Source organism: Oncorhynchus kisutch, linkage group LG21 (genome assembly GCF_002021735.2).
Source record: "Oncorhynchus kisutch isolate 150728-3 linkage group LG21, Okis_V2, whole genome shotgun sequence".
Lineage (NCBI taxonomy): Eukaryota > Metazoa > Chordata > Actinopteri > Salmoniformes > Salmonidae > Oncorhynchus > Oncorhynchus kisutch.
In genome coordinates, this window is record NC_034194.2 from 16,075,552 (window position 1) to 16,094,314 (window position 18,763).

At 42.0% G+C, this 18,763-nt stretch overlaps 1 protein-coding gene across 1 annotated transcript in view; it reads left to right on the plus strand.

Annotated features, from left to right (window-relative positions):
* The first annotated feature begins 2,072 nt into the window (after positions 1-2,072).
* The window catches only part of l3mbtl3 (L3MBTL histone methyl-lysine binding protein 3), a 35,756-nt gene continuing 19,065 nt past the window's right edge, over positions 2,073-18,763 (plus strand). The window contains exons 1-16 of the mRNA XM_031800871.1: positions 2,073-2,172; positions 3,759-3,895; positions 5,368-5,479; positions 6,221-6,383; positions 7,554-7,683; positions 9,486-9,570; positions 9,784-9,863; positions 10,776-10,880; positions 11,228-11,363; positions 11,714-11,805; positions 12,264-12,415; positions 13,907-13,983; positions 14,438-14,523; positions 14,896-15,006; positions 16,523-16,637; positions 17,429-17,531. Of these exons, the coding sequence (XP_031656731.1) occupies positions 3,776-3,895; positions 5,368-5,479; positions 6,221-6,383; positions 7,554-7,683; positions 9,486-9,570; positions 9,784-9,863; positions 10,776-10,880; positions 11,228-11,363; positions 11,714-11,805; positions 12,264-12,415; positions 13,907-13,983; positions 14,438-14,523; positions 14,896-15,006; positions 16,523-16,637; positions 17,429-17,531 (1,667 nt within the window). The 5' untranslated portion in view covers positions 2,073-2,172; positions 3,759-3,775. The remainder of the gene's footprint in view (positions 2,173-3,758; positions 3,896-5,367; positions 5,480-6,220; positions 6,384-7,553; positions 7,684-9,485; positions 9,571-9,783; positions 9,864-10,775; positions 10,881-11,227; positions 11,364-11,713; positions 11,806-12,263; positions 12,416-13,906; positions 13,984-14,437; positions 14,524-14,895; positions 15,007-16,522; positions 16,638-17,428; positions 17,532-18,763) is intronic.

Below are 18,763 nucleotides of genomic sequence, written 5' to 3' on the forward strand. Positions count from 1 at the left end.
TCCCTACTACTCCACTTCCTGTGGTATCCAAAACGGGAGTCCAACGTATTTACCCATGTTTAACTGACATTGGTCTTGATCTTGATTGATGTTGGTTTATAGCGCTTCAGAGAATACCCTCAATACCCACAATACCTGCAACAGCAGTCCAACAACATGAATGGCCGCCTTTATCTTTAATCATTGGAGTTGTTAAAAGGTAGCCTACCTAGAGCAAACAAAGCAGGGGATGAGGACTGTTCTTAATGGTCTTAAACACATGCAAAAAGCTTCCTATCTCAATCCATTCTGGATAAAGCCCGACCCAAGGCCCGGGCCACTTCTACAGCAGCGCCAGCCCACAATGGCTAGAAATACACCTGAGTGGTATGACAACCAACCAGTCTTCACACACTGTGATGTCAGTGCATGCATATTCACCGGGCCATATTTTTGTTTAGAATATTAATGTGTTGTTGGCCTGTTGGGGTGTATATACTGTAACAGCTGCTGGAGCACCAGGAGGCAAGCCAGACTTGACTCTGGGTAAATGAAATGTAAATAGGACACACAGTTCTTCAGAACGATCTGCTTCTCTGGCCCACTGATCTACAGTGTATTGTGCGACGAGTGATCTCTCTGCAAGCCGGACATATTCTTGAAAGTTTAGAGTTGAAACATTAACAAGGCCCCTGCTACGTGTGTCATTAAAACCGTGACAGAACGCCGAGGAAACAGAAACAAGTCCTAAGCACTTAAAGCATAAACACAATCCTCAGTATGTCTTTTGACAATCACCCTCCTTAATCAGCACTGCATCATATGAACTTTATATTTTCTATTTAGTGAATTAGTGACACTGTAACTCACTAATCACTAATGTTATGTACAGTGAGTGGATTGTGCGGTGAACTCAGGCTACTGTATGTAACCATCACCAAACATGCATTAGAGGAGAGATCACCAACACAAAGCATTTCTTCAGTTAATTGCTCAGTCATATGCAGGAAAGGGCTCCCAATGAAGTATTTTCCCTTATGCCATGCCACTATGGCTATGAACATTCCATAACTTGGAATTGGGCTCCATAAGGTACAAACAGTATGGTGATCTGCAACAGCAGTAGCACCCCATGCAGTACGCATTTGCCACACGTGCTCTTACAGAGCAGCCCATAAGTATGAAAGATTTTACAGAAAAAGTAGTCATACTCATGATCATATCTATAAGACCATAGGGGATATGTTTTGTATAACTTCAGGCAATGGTAATGGTAATGAATGATAAGCTTGGTTGACTGAACCATCTACACAAAACGTTACTGTACAACATTTGTTTCAGTCTGGAAAGCCATCACTGGTGAAAGTCAAACTTAGTGTATTCTATTCTAACTGTATTCTATTCTATTCTACCATATTCTATTCTGTTATATCTGTTCACCATTCTATTCTATTGTGTTCTAGAGTTCCCTTGATCAACTCTAGAGAAGCTAAACTAAGAAGTCCAATAAAGGTAGCTTGGATGTCTGAGTTATGGAATGAAACAGTAGGCCATGGCTACAGCCCATTACTGTTTTTCATTTAGATGTCGATCAATCAAGTTGAGCCAATTTGTTCATAGTAATAACGGACTACAACATGGTATAAAGAAACTTTGTACATCAATAATCTGCTTTGATTTTCATGGTTTCTTGCACAGGATTTACGAGCACAGATTATGTTTTATTTTGAACTGTAACGATAACGACGTTGATGCGTCAACCTAAACACAAAATTGAAAAATAGGTTGATGGCGCAATTTAGGTTAAAGGATCGGTATTAAAACGTTTCTGGACGCTCTTTGTGCTATTTCGCAAGTCACCCCATTTCACTGTCGACAAGCAAACTGGGTTTTATTTTTAGTAACGTGGTATTCGTGTTATTTTATTCTAATCATCGCCTATCTCAGTCTCCAAACATCCACAGCGCATCCATAATAATTTGCTGATGGTTTTATGTCGATGACAAGGTTATGCGACAAATAATGGCTTACTCTATTACATATGTTGTTATTCAACCAGCTCAAACTTTCGATATTGGCATGATGTGTTTTACAGTCTAGCTGAGGCACCCACCGCAAGCACTCGCTCAGAGCCATGCTCATGCGCATTGACGGCTGCCTGGGCAATTTGTCAGTACTCGTGGGAGAATTTGGGTAAGACACAGACAAATTAAAACAAATGTACTTTAGCATAAAACAATTGACGGAGGAAATTATGTATTATAGTAATGAGTGATCTGTTATATAATACTTTCGCTAGAGGTTCATTGCGACGGAATTTGACCAAAACTTAGCAATAAGTACAAAACGACTGGACGTGTCATCAATAATATCAGCCAGGAAGAGGTTCAATGCGTAGAGCGTGAATATATTGCGTTCTAAAATTGTAACAAAAGTTGCGTCGAAAATTACTGCAATGATAGAAAATATGTTGTGCTAGATTTCTTGTCTCCCAGAGACGTATATAATAATGGTATATTGTACTCTTTCAAGAATAATGTTTGTTTCAGTGTAATTCCCTGTTATGGCTGGGGAGAGGAAGACATTGCTTTTGACAAGCGAACTGGACTAAAATATTTATACCATAATTTCCTTCCAAAAAGCTTTCAAGGCAGTTAAAATAATATTTTTGTTGTAGAGCAACGAGTCTGCAGGCCTGCCGGTGAGAATTATATAGGACTATATTCCAGCTCCGCCATTTTGGGAAACTGGCTTTAAAACACATTAAATAGTATCAGAGCAAAGAAAAGTGTTAATATATGATACAATGCATGATTAGCGTCTTGCTAAGGGACATCACAAAATATCTGTAACACACCTAGTTGGAATACAAAGGAAATGCGAACTGGTTGCGCCCAACCGAATCATTTAATCCCACTCGTAATTAAAACTATTTGACTCAGAAAGCTCGAAATAAATATTAATAACGCTCATAACCGACAATGGACATCTGATGATAAAATCTAACACACAGGTTGAATAACATGTGCACAGTAAACACGCGGAATTTTCCTTTGTAATAATATTTGTTGATAATTCAAAAGTGTTCTCTGCATATGATGCAATTTTGACGCTTAGCAGAGAGAGGATCGATCTTTCAAATAGTTTGGGATGGAAATGCATTTTGCATGCATAAAATGTAAGTTACTTTCATATTGCAATTTCGTAAATGCCTGGCAACGATTTGCTGTTAATGTAGGCTACTGTCTTAATGCCTATACTTATTATTTTAGGCGCATACATAACACATAAATTATATACCCTACCGAAACGTCAGGAATTATATTTGAAAGACAGCAATATTGATAGATCATAGGCCTAATTGCATGAACTATCAATAATTCATCAATAAATCATCATCTACAATTTTTGTTCAGTGATTTCATTGTTTGATAGGGTCTGAAAGTTTCAAACGCAGTCGTCTAAACCTAGTCAGCACTGACCTCTAGTGGTTGATGTATGTCACTTCCGCTGTTACATTTCAACAATAATTGAAACATTGTTGCAAAGCGGCTTTGTGAAACATTATTGAGACACTGTTGCAAAGCCGCTCTGTGTGAAACGTTCATTTGTTTCTCTTCTTTTCATTTGACTTGCACTTTGCGCAGGTCTACGGTTGCAATAACTTCACTAAGCTGATTTTTTAAAAGTCAGTTTATATAGATTCAGTAGGCCTGTGCCATATTCATTCTGCACAGTGTTATTTATTGTCTGGTGTGGCTTCATCTTGTCTTTTTCAGATATCCCCATTTTTAACATGGATGAGTCTAAAAATGCTAGAAATGCAGCTACAAATGCAGCAACCCCTGATTTTGATGTGTATGGTGCCATGGACTGGAAAGATGGTGTTGGAACCCTAACTGGGAGTGAGCTGAAGGTACACATCACCACAACAGCTGAAAAGGTTCAATGTTGCTATATAGATATATATATATATATATATATCTTTTTTTACTTGTGTTATACCTATCAGAATAAGGACACATTATAATGAAGTAGAATGATCTATTTGTGTAATGACAAAATCAATGATATATATATATAATTGTATAAATCATAAATTGTATAATTAGGACCAAGGACTTTTTTCTGACTAGGTCACATGGCGCTAATCACAGTATTCATCTGAATATACAGTATGTCCTCACTTCTCACATATAGAGTGTTTTCAGAAAGGATTCACACCCCTTGACTTTTTCCACATTTTGTTGTGTTACAGCCTGAATTTAAAATGGGATTAAATTGAGATGTTGTGTCACTGGCCTAGACACAATACCCCATAATGTCAAAGTGGAATTATGTTTTTAGAAAAGTTTATACATTTATTAAAAATTAAAAGCTGAAATGTCTTGAGTCAATAAGTATTCAAGAGAGGGTTTCCAATGCCTTGCAAAGAAGGGCACCTATTGGTAGATGAGTAAATATATATATTTTTTAAACATACATTGAATATCCCTTTCAGCATTTCAGTTATTAATTACACTTTGGGTGGTGTATCAATACACCCAGTCACTACAAAGATACAGGTGTCCTTCCGAACTCAGGAACAAAATACAAATATTCCAAAACATACTTCCTGTTTGCAGTAAGGCACTGAAATAAAACTGTATGAAATGTGGAAAGACATTCACTTTATGTCCTGAATACAAAGCGTTATGTTTGGGGCAAATCCAACACAACACATCACTGTGTAACCACTCTTCACATGTTCAAGCATGGTGGTGGCTGCATCGTGTTATGGGTATGCTTGCCATAGGCAAGGATTAGGGAGTTTTTAAGATAAAAAAATAAACGGAATAGAGCTAAGCACAAGCGCAATCCTAGAGGAAAACCTGGTTCAGTCTGTTTCCAACAGACATTGGGAGACAAATTCACATTTCAGCAGGACTGTAACCTAAAACACAAGGCCAAATATACTCTAGAGTTGCTTACCAGACAACATTGAATGTTCCTAAGTGGCCTAGTTAAAGTTTTTACTTAAAATCGGCTTAAAAATCTGTGGCAAGACTTGAAAATGGCCTTCTAGCAATGATCAACAACCAACTTGACAGAGCTTGAAGAATTTAAAGAAGAAAAATGTACAAATATTGTACAATCCAGGTGTGCAAAGCTCTTTGAGACTTATCCAGAAAGACTCACAGCTGTAATCACTGCCAAAGGTGATTCTAACATGTATTGACTCAGGGGTGTGAGTACCTATGTAAATGAGATATTTCTGTATTTCATTTTCAATAAATTTGCTAACATTTCTACACATTTTCACTTTGTCATTCTGGGCTATTGTGTGTAGATGGGTGAGAGAAAAACATTGATTTAATCCATTTAGAAAGTTTGTGTTATGTTTATTAGTTTAAGGTGAATGAGTTTGGAGTCTTGGAGGTCCTAACAGAGGAGGGAGAAGATGAGAGTGTGAAGAAAGCTCATGCCACTATTACATGGGCAGTGCCGACTGCTCAGGAGGGTAAGATGGCATGGTTCAATGTCCACAACTTTTAGATGCTCCCGGAAGGGATATATTTGTGAGACGGTAGCATACACATGTACAATGTTTGTATCCCCATTGGGGTCTGAGATGCACCTGATCGGGTGGGATGTGCATATGTCTTCTCTTTCGTCTTTCAAATGGGCATGTTTAACGGAAGGTTTTCACCAGCTTATCACATACCATGCATACAGTCTTTAAGAAGCTGCTGTAGAGTTGGCTTTGTTTTTACATTTCACGGCAAATCATTATATTGTCTATAACGGCTATTTACAAAACTAGATAATTATCCATCCTGTAACTTTGCTGTCTGAAATAGTATTTCATGTTCATACCTTTGATATACAAGACGTGTGCATTTTCAATAATTGTGTCTAACCCCAGGCACGAGAGTCAGTCGAATTGAGCTCAGCAAAGCTAAGCACAAAATGGTGAATCGTGATCATTATAAGCAGTCAGCTATCAGCTATCTATTTGAGCATTTCTGATTATCTCCAAATAAGGCCTTCCATTTGAGTCTCAGTCTAGCTGGTGGCTATGTTGCTGTTGTTTATTAATGAAACAGGGAATGCACGGGAACCTTTTATGTTATCACATTGCTCTGTTGTTATTGACCATGAGCTTAGAAATGATTCATTAGCCACACAGGATATGGGTGAGGATGACTTTGTGACTCTCTCTTTTCTTTGCCCTCTCTCCCTCCTTCCACAACCCTCTCAGACAGTGCTGCGGTAGCCGTGAAAGAGATAGAGGAGATGCAGGAGGGGCAGTGGGCCCAGAGAGGCCTGGTGTGTGTGCGCTGCCAAAGGAAGGGCTCCCCCGTGGACTTCATGTCTGATGGCCTCCACTGCAGTGAGCGCTGTCTGCAGCAGGACCAGCAGGAGTGAGTGGGCTGGGGAGTGGGCTGGGGAGCGGCCTGGGGAGTGGGGAGGACTAGGGTTTCATTAGTATCCAGGGCATCTAGTCTGGTCTGGTCTTAACTGCAGTTTCTGCATATGCTATTTTCCGGTAGTTGAGCTGGTGTTTATTGTGCTTATGAAGTTCTGTTTGTAATAACCTCCGCTTATGTACAGTACACTGACATAATGGCCAGTCCAGACTTTCACCCAGTCAATGAGAGACAAACATTGTGATATTATGCCAAATTATCATGGTTAAGTAAATGTTTAACGTAATTTTTTAATTTATTTTATTATTCATGTCTCGATGTGCTGATATAAGCAACCGTATATATTTAGTTTCCTACATTCATAACCACAACAACTATAAACATATTTCATATGCTTAAGAAAATAGATAAGTCTACCTCCTAAACATGTCTTTGGCAAGCCATCCTATGCAACGAGGAAGCCAGAAATAATTGATCAGTTAGTTAATGTAAAGACTAGCGGTGATGCTAATGCATGCTCTAGGCTGGAGAGAGAGAGAGAGAGAGAGAGAGACAGACAGTGCTGCCTTGGGCCCCAAATATCCATTGTTTTAAATGGGAGAAACTGCGAACAGAACGTTGCACCTTAAAGTGGTATTCCTTCTATGGATTTACTACTGCCATGGCAACAGAGAAGAGAAAGACAGACTATACATACTGTAATGAACAGTTAATCACATTTCATTTGGAAAAATTGGAGTTGGATTGTAATTTTTTAAAGATTTTGACCATATTTCTAGCTGCTGATGATGATAGGATTCTTCATAGGCAGCCCTTGAGTAAGTCAATGTAGGAGTAATGCATTATGTATATGAAATACAAGGTGTGGTCCCCCTTAAAATGTTAGACTTGAAAATCAATTTAGTTCTACAATCTAATAATATCCTAGTAACACAATCAGTTTGGTTTTCTGCCCAGCACCACAGTGCATTTCTTTGTTTATTCTTTTAGTCATTGCACCTATATTTCAGAAATTGCCATGAATGAAGACTATTTTGGCATTAATGTTTCATGCTGGCCAAGCTTTAGCTATTTTGCAGTTCAGCTATTACTGAAACTATAGTTTATTAGAAGGGTAATCCTTTTTTGCACAAACCTTTACTCTATATTTTCTTTCCACTGCAGTGAGCTGAAGCTTAAGAAGGAGGTTTCGAAGAGTAATGGGGAGGTGGTAGGGGTCAGCCGTAAGAGGTCTTTGCAGCAGTACAAGATGGACACCCCAGAGGTCCCGCCTGAGGACGATGATGAAGTCTATGTCAGTATTACTTTATTACGCCAAGGATTTAAATTGTTTATTTATTTTTACAAATGTTATCCTGAATTGTGTACCTACTGAATTATACATAACTGTTGACATCTTACTGATATTTCATCACATTTTGTAGATATATGCTTATTTGATTTATATGGTATAGAACCTCAAGTCTGTAAATCTTTTGGCATCACTCCAAATTGCACAGGATTTTGTGGGGTGACGTGTTAGCCTCGCATGCCTTTCCTGCTGTGTCATAACTCGTACTAAATGAATGCTTCACAGAACGTGCTGCGACCCGACTGGTGTAGATAACTCTTGGCTAATCTCTGATTTTATCATTATTGTTTCAAAATGGAAACATTTCAATGTACAGGAAACACAAATTCAGAATGATTTCAATACTACCTTGTAAACACTGTCCTCATTGCCTGTGCCAAAATATCACATTGCTCTAGTCTATATTGTATGTGTGAGTACAGTGTGTTTGGAAAGTATTCAGACCCCTTGACTTTTTCCACATTTTGTTAGGTTACAGCCTTATTCTAAAATTGATAAAATCGTTTATTTCCCTCATCAGTCTACACACAATACCTCAGAATGACAAAGCAAAAACAGGTTTTTAGAAATGTTTGCAAGTGTATAAAAATTCTAAAACTGAAATATCACATTTATATACAGTACCAGTCAAATTATGTAGTGACCAAAAAAGTGTTAAACAAATCACAATATATGTTATATGTTAGATTCTTCAAAGTAGTCACCCATTGCCTTTAGGATAGCTTTGCACACTCTTGGCATTCTCTCAACCAGCTTCACCTGGAATGCTTTTCCAAAGGTCTTGAAGGAGTTCCCACATATGCTGAGAACTTGTTGGCTGCTTTTGCTTCACTCTGCAGTCCAACCTATCCCAAACCATCTCAATTAGGTTGAGGTCGGGTGATTGTAGAGGCCAGGTCATCTGATGCAGCACTACATCATTCTCCTTCTTGGTCAAATAGCCCTTACACAGCCTGGAGGTGTGTTGGGTCATTGTCCTGTTGAAAAACAAATGATAGTCCCACTAAGCGCAAACCAGGTTGTATGGCGTATCGCTGCAGAATGCTGTGGTAGCCATGCTGGTTACGTGTGCCTTGAATTCAAAATAAATCACACACAGTGTTCCCAGCAAAGCACCCACACACCATCACACCTCCTCTTCCATGCTTCACAGTGGGAACTACACATACAGAGATCATCTGTTCACCTACTCTGCGTCTCACAAAGACACAGCAGTTTGGACACATCAGACCAAACAACAGATTTCCACCGGTCTAATGTCCATTGCTCATGTTTCTTGGCACAAGCAAGTGTCTTCTTATTGGTGTCCTTTAGTAGTGGTTTCTTTGCAGCAATTCGACCATGAAGGCATGATTCACGCAGTCTCCTCTGAACAGTTGAGATGTGTCTGTTACTTGAACTTTGTGAAGCATTTATTTGGGCTTCAATTTCTGAGTCTGGTAACTCTAATGAACTTATCCTCTGCAGCAGAGGTAACTCTGGGTCTTCCTTTCCTGTGGCGGTCCTCATGAGAGCCAGTTTCATCATAGCTCTTGATGGTTGATTCCATATGTGTTATTTCCTAGTTTTGATGTCTTCACTATTATTCTACACTGTAGAAAATAGTAAAAAAAGAAAGAAAAACCATGGAATGAGTAGGTGTGTCCAAACTTTTGACTGGTACTGTTCTTAGAATTCTTAGTCTTAAAATGTTACTGCATATTCTAGTGTTCTAGTGTGTAAAGCCTCCTGTGTGCATCAAACAGGAGGAGAAAGACAGCAGGAAGATGACCCGTGGCGCGCCGCGAGGCAGGAGGAAACGGAGGGGGGACGCAGGCCTACTAAGACACAGTGAGTAGAAACATGCAGTGGGAGGGACACTTGTGAGGGGCCACTCAGGGCCCGGATACTCATTTTCACAATCACCATATTGATATAATCACTGCCATTTGCACATACACACACACACACACTAACTGTATGTGTTTCAATGTAATGTTGTGTATTGCTTTTTACACAATCTAATGAATCATTGTCTCACTATGGAAACTGTTCCATATGGAGGGAAAAAGAAGTCTTGGTGTTGGGCCTCATATCTGGAGCAGGACAAAGCCATTGCTGCCCCCACTAAACTGTTCAAAGAGGTGAGCTGTCATACCATACCCCTCAGGCCTGTATAGAATGGGTTATTGAATCTTAAATACTTAAATCTAAACCCTTATCCTTCTCCGTTTCCTTCTAGTCATTCTATTCTTTAGTCTATTCCTCCTTTACAGCTTGTCATTCAGGGTTAAGATGATATTTCACATCAAGTCCTACATTCTTTCCTACATGTTGAGAATAAATTAATTTCAACTCATTAATCACATGTATTAGTCTTTGCCTACAAAAACAGTGTTGAAGGTGCACTATGCAGAAATCGCTCCACCATTTCCTGGTTGCTAATATTCTAATAGTTTGCATAATTTCAGTTTGTGACAAAACAAGCAAGTATAGTGTAGAGAATCCTTTTACCATCTAAACTGCTGTGCAATATATTTTCCATAACCATAAATATTGTACTTTCCTCGGTTTGAAGCTGTTTTTCCAAACCCAAAAGTAAAAGATGCAGAAACGAAACCTTAGAATGTGAAGCATAGAAATTGCGCACATAGAACATATCTACCGCTTCTTATACTTGCTTTCAATGAGAATGGCAGATCTAACTCCCATTTCTATGAGAATTTGGCCGGGTCGCCCAAAAATACCCATATTGCAGCTTTAAGTTCATTAGAATGGCAGATCTATAACTCTCACTTCTATGAGAATTTGGCCGGGTCGCCAAAAAGTCACATATTGCAGCTTTAAGTTCATTAGAATGGCAGATCTATAACTCCCATTTCTATGATAATTTGGCCAGGTCGCCCAAAAAGTCACATATTGCAGCTTTAAATTCATTAGAATGGCAGATCTATAACTCCCATTTCTATGAGAATTTGGCCGGGTCGCCCAAAAAGTCACATTGCAGCTTTAAGTTCATTATTTTTTATACTAATGATGTCACATTTTCCTTTCAGCACCAGGCCTTCCCCCAGAGTAAGAATGGATTCCGGGTAGGAATGAAGCTAGAGGGAGTGGATCCAGAGCACCCCTCCATGTACTGTGTGCTCACTGTAGCTGAGGTAACCTCTCACCTCGACTCATCATCGCTGCCCTCTCAGGGGAGTCGAAACTCATGTCATGGAAATCTTCAGCTTTGGGAAGATCTGAAGCAAAGTCTGCATTGTCGTTGTTCTTGTTCCAGTGCATAGCTGTGATAGTTGTGATGACTTGTGGGTTGCTATGCAATGGCATTAGCAAAATACAGTATTTATAAGACCATAAATGTCCACATAAATGTCCACTTCTCTATGTTGGCATCAAGTGCGCGTCTAGTCAGTAGGTTATTACTTAATTAATTTTGTTTGAGTAGCAAACACAGGATAACCGTGTAATGTGTGAAGATGCTTAATGCTTCTTCCATGTTTAGGTTTCAGGACACAGAATACGGCTTCACTTTGACAAGTACTCCGACTACTATGACTTCTGGGTGAATTCCAACTCTGCAGACATTCACCCTGTGGGATGGTGTGAGAAAACACGACACACGCTTCACCCCCCCAAAGGTAAGAGACATGCTACCTTTGACAGATATCCACCTGGAAAAGCTAATAACGCATACAGTATTGGTCATTTTGGATGGGACATTTTCAAACTGTTACTGTAGCACTCCCTCATCTTCTCATTAGTATTTCCTTACCACTGTATTGCTGGACAGTTTTCTTTCCTATGTGAGACTAGTCATATAGGGATGGTTATAATTCATTTGTTTTTCTTCGTGCAAGCAGGTTACCTATGGCAACAGGAAAACAATACTCATGCATTTTTAGTAGCTATTTTCTGCATGATTACTAGCATACCTGAAATTGATCCAGGGATATTTGATATCCCCCCCCCCCCCTCTATGGATGGACAGGTTTAAAGGATGAGGAGTTCAGCTGGTTGTCGTATATCAAGCTGAGCAAAGCCCAGGCAGCTCCCAAGGCCCTGTTTGAGAATCAGAACACGGTAAGAGCAGCCTACAGATCTAATTTAGCCCGGGGACACACTCCAATGCATAAACTCGGATGAAATTGTATATGACATACATCATTGTCAGTTTTTGTCCGTCCCTCTGACAATCATCTCCGTTGGCGTTGTCATTCTATCAGCAAATGTTGACTTCCATTGGCTCCATCCGCAATTCTCTGACACAAAATCCGAGTGTGTCCAAGGCCTTATGGATCGCTTTCATATTGCTTTGATACTAGTGTTTTTACCGCTAGGTGAAACTGTTTAGTTTAGTTAGACTTCACGCCCAGTTTTACACCTCCTTCATTGAAGTACAATACTTGACATCAACCCGTTCAACATAGATATTGAGTAGTTTCATGAGCAGTCGAAAGGCTATAATATGACAAGATTCATGGCTGAGCCAAATGTGAGCTTTTTGTCTCTTGAGTAACTGCCCTGTGTTTATTTTCCAGACTGTCACTCCTTTAGGATTCCGAATTGGGATGAAGCTGGAGGCCATTGACAAGAAGAACCCCTCCTTCATCTGTGTTGCCACAGTAACAGACATGGTGGACAGTCGATTCCTGGTGCACTTTGATGACTGGGATGAGAGCTACGACTTCTGGTAATGTCTAACTTTGTGATTTACATTTCCTAACATTTCCTTACGATATTTCAGACTTCAAAATGAAAGCGGTGATTTGTGTTTACCGATGTCATATCTAAGTCACGTAGATTATTTTCTTTCTTGTTGCAGAATTGGGCACTAGATGGTGCTAGATTTATTACAACAGAACGTTTGTGTCTGGGAGGAGAAAAGCATTGCCTCGTACCAGAGTGTTTGTTATTAATATTTTACACAAGCAAACAAGCTACATTACTTGTGTAATACATTTTAAGTACAGTATGAATCGGCTCTACCATTAATTATTCTTCTGACACTAGCACGCACATCACTTCCCTCACAATTCTCTAGTCTCCTTTTCCCCCCTCAATTGCCATCCCTCCAACTGGTTGATTTTCGCCTTTGTTTGTCTTTTTCCGACTGAGAATTGCGCGTGTCGTTACTGTTGTTTCGTGCCTGCTCTAAGCCCTCCCAGCTTGGGATTTGGACCGCCAGGAGGAAGACCCAGTCTGCACGATACAAGAACTTGTATTGGCTGAATTATGGATGATCGTCAGATAAATGTCAAGGAGGAGAGGAGTTAGAGAGAGAGAGAGTAGAGCCTGGAGCGGTTAAGGGACGAGCAGATTCACCCAGGGAGATGACGCTCTCTCTCTCATGTGTTGTCGCTACAGCTCACGTCAGCCAGTCACAGGCCCTGCAGCATCACACCTCTGGGCCAAAGAGCAGGTTAACCACTCCACTGGGCTCTGCTTCACCCTGGCCTGGCCAGAGAGTAGGACACTGGGAGTCTATGTTGTCCCTCAGACAAGCTTGCTGTAACAACACTGACCACTGAGGTAGAAACAATGGCAATCCTCAAATGTAGATTACGACACAGTTGTGTCACACTGGCACAACACAAAAAGGGATTGGTTTCGATACAGTATGTTGAGTCCCATGGTGAAATAGTAAACCGTTATGCAGTTATGCAAGCCCCTTGCAATTTATCCTGCACTGCTGATGCAATGACAGCATCATAGGAGTATTACTGCCTACAATCTACGCGTCAGTGGTGTGCCGTCCATCATTCAGTGATAGATATATGTTGTCCTGCCGATGGTTGACGTGGAGAGAGGGAGCAGTGGGAAGCTGTGAGGGAAGTATCCTTTCTCCTTTCTCCTTTCCTGACACTTCCCGGTACGTCAAAGTGATTGTTGCATAACATGCCATCACGGTTAGCTGAACGGGTTAATCACTCAGTCATAAGGTGGCTGAAGCCACAGTGGCTCAGAGTCTGTCACAATGTCAGCTGACCTATTCTCCTATCCTTGTGCTTACTCCTAAACATTATCCCTATTCAATCCCCCGTAACAGTTTATGGGGAAGTTCATGTCATAACAGTTTATAGGGAAGAGGAGGAATATACATGTGTATATACAAAGAAATGAGAAATCTGCTGAGCAGGTGGCATTTTGTTACCACTGTCCTTCTCCTGCTTCTCCTCCGTAGGTGTGATGCAACCAGTCCATACATCCACCCAGTGGGCTGGTGTCATGACAACGACAGGATTCTCACCAAGCCTCCAGGTGAGATACTAACTCACTATGTATCCTGCAGATCCTGCCAGGATACCACACATGTGTAATGATGACTGAGCATACAGTTCTGAAAGTAAAGATCAACACATGGAACGTTTCCAAGTAGATCACCGCCCATGTAGCTCAGTTGGTAGGGCGTGGCACTTGCCACGCCAGGGATGTGGGTTCAATTCCCATGGGGGACCAGTACGAATAAAAGTATGAAAATGTATCCACTCCCTACTGTAAGTCACTTGGGATAAGAGTGTCTGCTAAATGACAGAATTTTTCTTGTTTGTTTTAATCTGATCTGTAAATGATGTTATTCCACTGTGGAGAAGACCGATGGTTTAGAATGACAGAAAGCACAAGGGACTTCACCCGCCCACACATGTACTACGTGATACAGCATGTGTAGTCGTGCTCAATCTGGCTCAGTCTTTTTCATGACTCTTTCCTGTAGGTTACCCCAATGTCAAGAATTTCTCCTGGGGAAAGTATCTGGAGGAGACCCACTCGTCACCGGCTCCTGCCAGGGCTTTTAAAGGGGTACGGCTGTTTATCTCTCTATCCTCGGCACGCAGGACGATGTGGCAGCCCCACGTCTACATTCCAACACAGTTTACTGGAGTAGCCTAGCTGGCCGTCTGCCACAGAGTGTGACATATGATATGCTGCCTAAAGATGCACGCGAATGTGGGTCTGGCGTTCGTCTGCCGATCGTCAGCGCGCTGTGTTTTAAGGACCACCCGCTGTAGAGGTCGGACTACCGGAATTATTCACGCCATTCAACGTGTGAAATCAGAGCGCCCTCGGTTCACAAATTATGTTCAGAAGTGCTAAGTACCCTTGGCCTGCAAGCGCTATTGGTGCCTCTGAGCCCTAACACCCCCCCCCCCCCCCACCACTCTCCCTCTACAGAAACCCCCCCACAGTTTCCAGCCACTCATGAAGTTGGAGACGGTGGACAAGAGGAACCCCATGCTTGTCAGAGTGGCCACTGTGGTGGACACTGATGACCACAGGGTCCAGGTGAGAACATCTCTTCAACTCTCTTATCTGCCTCTGTCTGACCACTGTGTCTACCAGTATCCATCTTCACTCCAGACTGGAGTCATTCAACATGATACTGTGACTCAGCTGTAGCAACACTTCTGTCTATGTCAATAACTAGGAGGTCTCCCTTCCTCCCACCACTTGTTTTTAGGCTCAGATGTAGGGATGAGTGTGTGTGTGTGGTTTAGTTGAGCTGTACATGACAGGAGGATTAGCCAATACGTCACTCATCTGCACTGTGAAGTGTGTAGCTATTTAGACCCTAGATCTGAACTAGTATAATCCTTGAGTATAATCTCTTGAGTTCTGGTTCACTACAGATTTCTCTGAAACATTTCAAAGAACAAAAAAAGGATGAAACTCCAGCTCCATGTGGAAAATTGGGAGATGAACTCTGTATGAAGGTGTCCTGTGGGAGAAATGTGCTGATTTACTGGGAATACATATACAAATACCTCACCATTGTCCCTCTATTCCAGTTTCCAGTACATAAAATTAACATCTCCTTGACTCTCTCCTTGAGACCATTTTCAGGAGAGCTCTGCTCTCCATGCTCTTTGAACTCTGAAGTGAACAGTAGGTCAGTGTTGGGAGTCGATGGACAGCTGGCTGCCTGAGGTGTATGTCAGTGCCTCTCCCTCTGCCCTACTTATGCCTATACTGTTCAGTCATCGCAGTCTAAACCCTTCTGCGCATGGAGCAAGAATAGCCCTAGATAGCATAGCTCCAGTCTATACAGTCCCTCCGGGTTTCTAAACTCATACTCCTTCAGCTTAGCTTTGGTTTCTCTACTGTCACTTGTCACTTTATATACAAGGCTTTCAATTTTGATCTTGACCTCCTACCTCGGAACCCTGTCTTCTCTCACTCATTCCAAGACTGTTTTCTGAAGCTCCATCCATACCCCCACCACCATCACTCTCACCACTCATACACGAACCAACACTACATGCGTTTCATGCTCTCATTGTCCTTCAAGCATCACATACATTCTCATGCTGTCTCCCCATCTTCAGTCCCTTTGTGCCAGCGCATGCTTCATATTTCATGTTGTCTTCGACTGAACTAATAACAATTGTTTTTAGCAAGGCAGGAAAGCAGGCTGTGTACTAGGAGGGTCTGCCTTCCCACAACACCCTGGTGTGCTCCTGTCTCCTCTTGTTTGCCCCACACTGTGAAGCACACTATCATTGTCAGGAGTGTGGATAAGAACAGAGGATGAGCGATAGTTACCAACTATGCTGTGTGTCGGCCTCCCACAGATAGCCCGGGCTAGCCTCCTCCAGCTGTAAGGGCAGTGCCAGGGGATTCAGTCCGAGACGGTGCTTGTCAGCTAGATTGACGCAATCAGTAGTTCAGCTTCTAATCTCCAAGATATGTCTTTATCATTCGACCGTGATTTTGGTTAAATCTCTTTTCCCCACATTTCTATATTTATCGTATGTGGTCGGACTCTACTGTGACTGTTTGTCCTTGGTGTGTGTTCCTCTAGATCCATTTTGATGGCTGGACGGATGAGTATGACTACTGGGTGGACACAGACAGTCCAGACATCCACCCTGCGGGCTGGTGTGCTAAGACAGGCCACCCCCTCCAGCCCCCGATCAGTGAGTGGCTTTATGACTCATCCTAATCTATTCATGTCCAGCTCCCTGCCTCAGTTCCATACCTACGGTTCCTAGCAGACACACTTAGAGCCAGGCCTCAATGGACGCTGCTATTTCTTATCCCGTTCAATCGCAAATAGCTTGATATGCTTTTCCCTGAAAAGACAGTTCCGTCTTTGCGTCGATTTAATCTGATCTGCTGTTGTTATATTGAAGGAGTGGTGGGAAGAAGCCTTGTTGTTGGGGAAAAAAGCAAATTATTCAAAATGACTCTTTGATGGCTCATGAGTCCTGGCTCTCTGTGGTCAATATCCTGCATTTTACCCTGAGGATGCTGGGAGCTGAACAATGAACTTCTCTCTGCCTCCCTTTCCACTTACTACTAATTTCTCCCTGTGTAGTGGTGTCCATGGAAACGTGGAGTGAGGAGTTGTGATTAGAGTGCAGCTGATACTGCCGTCATGTTTCAGAGTACAGAGCTGCATTCTCAGAGCGAGAGTTACTGCTCCACATGGCAGCTCACTCGTGTCATATGGACACATCCAGGGACATATCTGCTTTCTCTCTTCCTGTACTGACTGTCAATAGTACCAGCTCCTTGGGATGTTGACACCAACTCCTTGTGACTGAGGCTATCCTAATATGGACACTGCACATTCGCATTACATTAATCGGCTAGATTAGATGAACATTATTTTAGGATGGTTCGCCTGAAGTCATGTAGGGAATAGGGTATCACTAGGTAGATCTGGATGTAATATCTCACCCCCCTCTCCTCTCCTCATCCCCAGGTCCACAGGAGCTGTTTGAGTCGTCTGAGCAGGGCGGATGTCCCACCCCAGGGTGTAAAGGTGTGGGCCACATCAAAGGAGCCCGCTACTCTGGCCACCACAGGTACCCACACTCAGAGCAATCACTCTGTCTGGCTGGCCAGGCCATCAAAACTACCATCCAATAGAAATGTCCACTTGTAACCCCAACAGGCTTCATATCGCTACTTGCCGGTGAATGGTCACTTGTTGCTGGTCAAACTGGGCTTCAGGCTCATTGATCCACCAGTTACCAGTTATGTTTATTACTGTAGCATAGAGACTCATAATGCAAGATACACCCAATGTATTCCTACTGAAAGTGAATGTTAGCCTACAGCACCTGTGGTAGGTCTGGAGGTCAACAATATAGGTAGGTATTGTACATGATCCACACGTACCTGAATGCCCCTGGGGTGAGGCTGTGTAGAGCCTGTATAATTGGCTGTGTGGAGCTAGAGGCACAGCGGTGTAAGCACATGAGTGTCACTCTCTCCCATCAGTATTCATTACAATTCTTACCCTTTTCTCCTGAGAAACCGTGTCTCCACTCTCCATACACCCACCTCTGCCTCACCGGGCTTTCGTACAGCATGTACCCCTCCAGCTGGAGATCTACTAATGTGAACAGAAACATATTGGCAGAAAAGGCATAATGACTCTAGGTCTTTCTCCCGACGTTGCCGTGCTTTATTACGGAGTGACCGGAGGTCGTGCACACTGCGGTAGAGAGACTTTTTAATAGGGACACAGTCCGTTGGTTCAGTGTCTGTAATGTAAGCTGATTAACTTGGAGCCTGAGTACAGAATGTAGTGTATTAAAATGTATCTATGGGATGAGAGGTGCTTTATCAGTGTTTGTTGGCAAACCTGGAATATTAAAGCGGTAGAGCGACAGCTAGCTACGCACAGAAAGGATGGGAAAGAGCCCTCGTTATGCAAAGAAATGTGTGACAGCAGCCAAGAAAAATGAGAGGGGGATTAGCAGAGAGTGAGAGAAAGGGAGAAACGCGATCTCTCTTTCTCTCTCCCCTCGTCAGTCAGAGTGGTCGCAGTGTGACAGCGAGGCTTACCTAACCATTTCAGTGCAAATATGTTGTTTATATAGATCCTTTCCTTTTTAGTTGAGGTAAAGTATGTTTCCCCCTAAGATAATGAGAAATAGCATATTACACAGGTGGACGATGACAAGGCTGTTGTGAATGAAGTAGTCTCAGTCTACAGACTGCTATTGTCTGTAGCTTGAGTTAGAGCACGTTCAATGTTTCCAAATTGAGATTCATCACCCTGGAATGAATCACTTCCAACCCCAGAAAC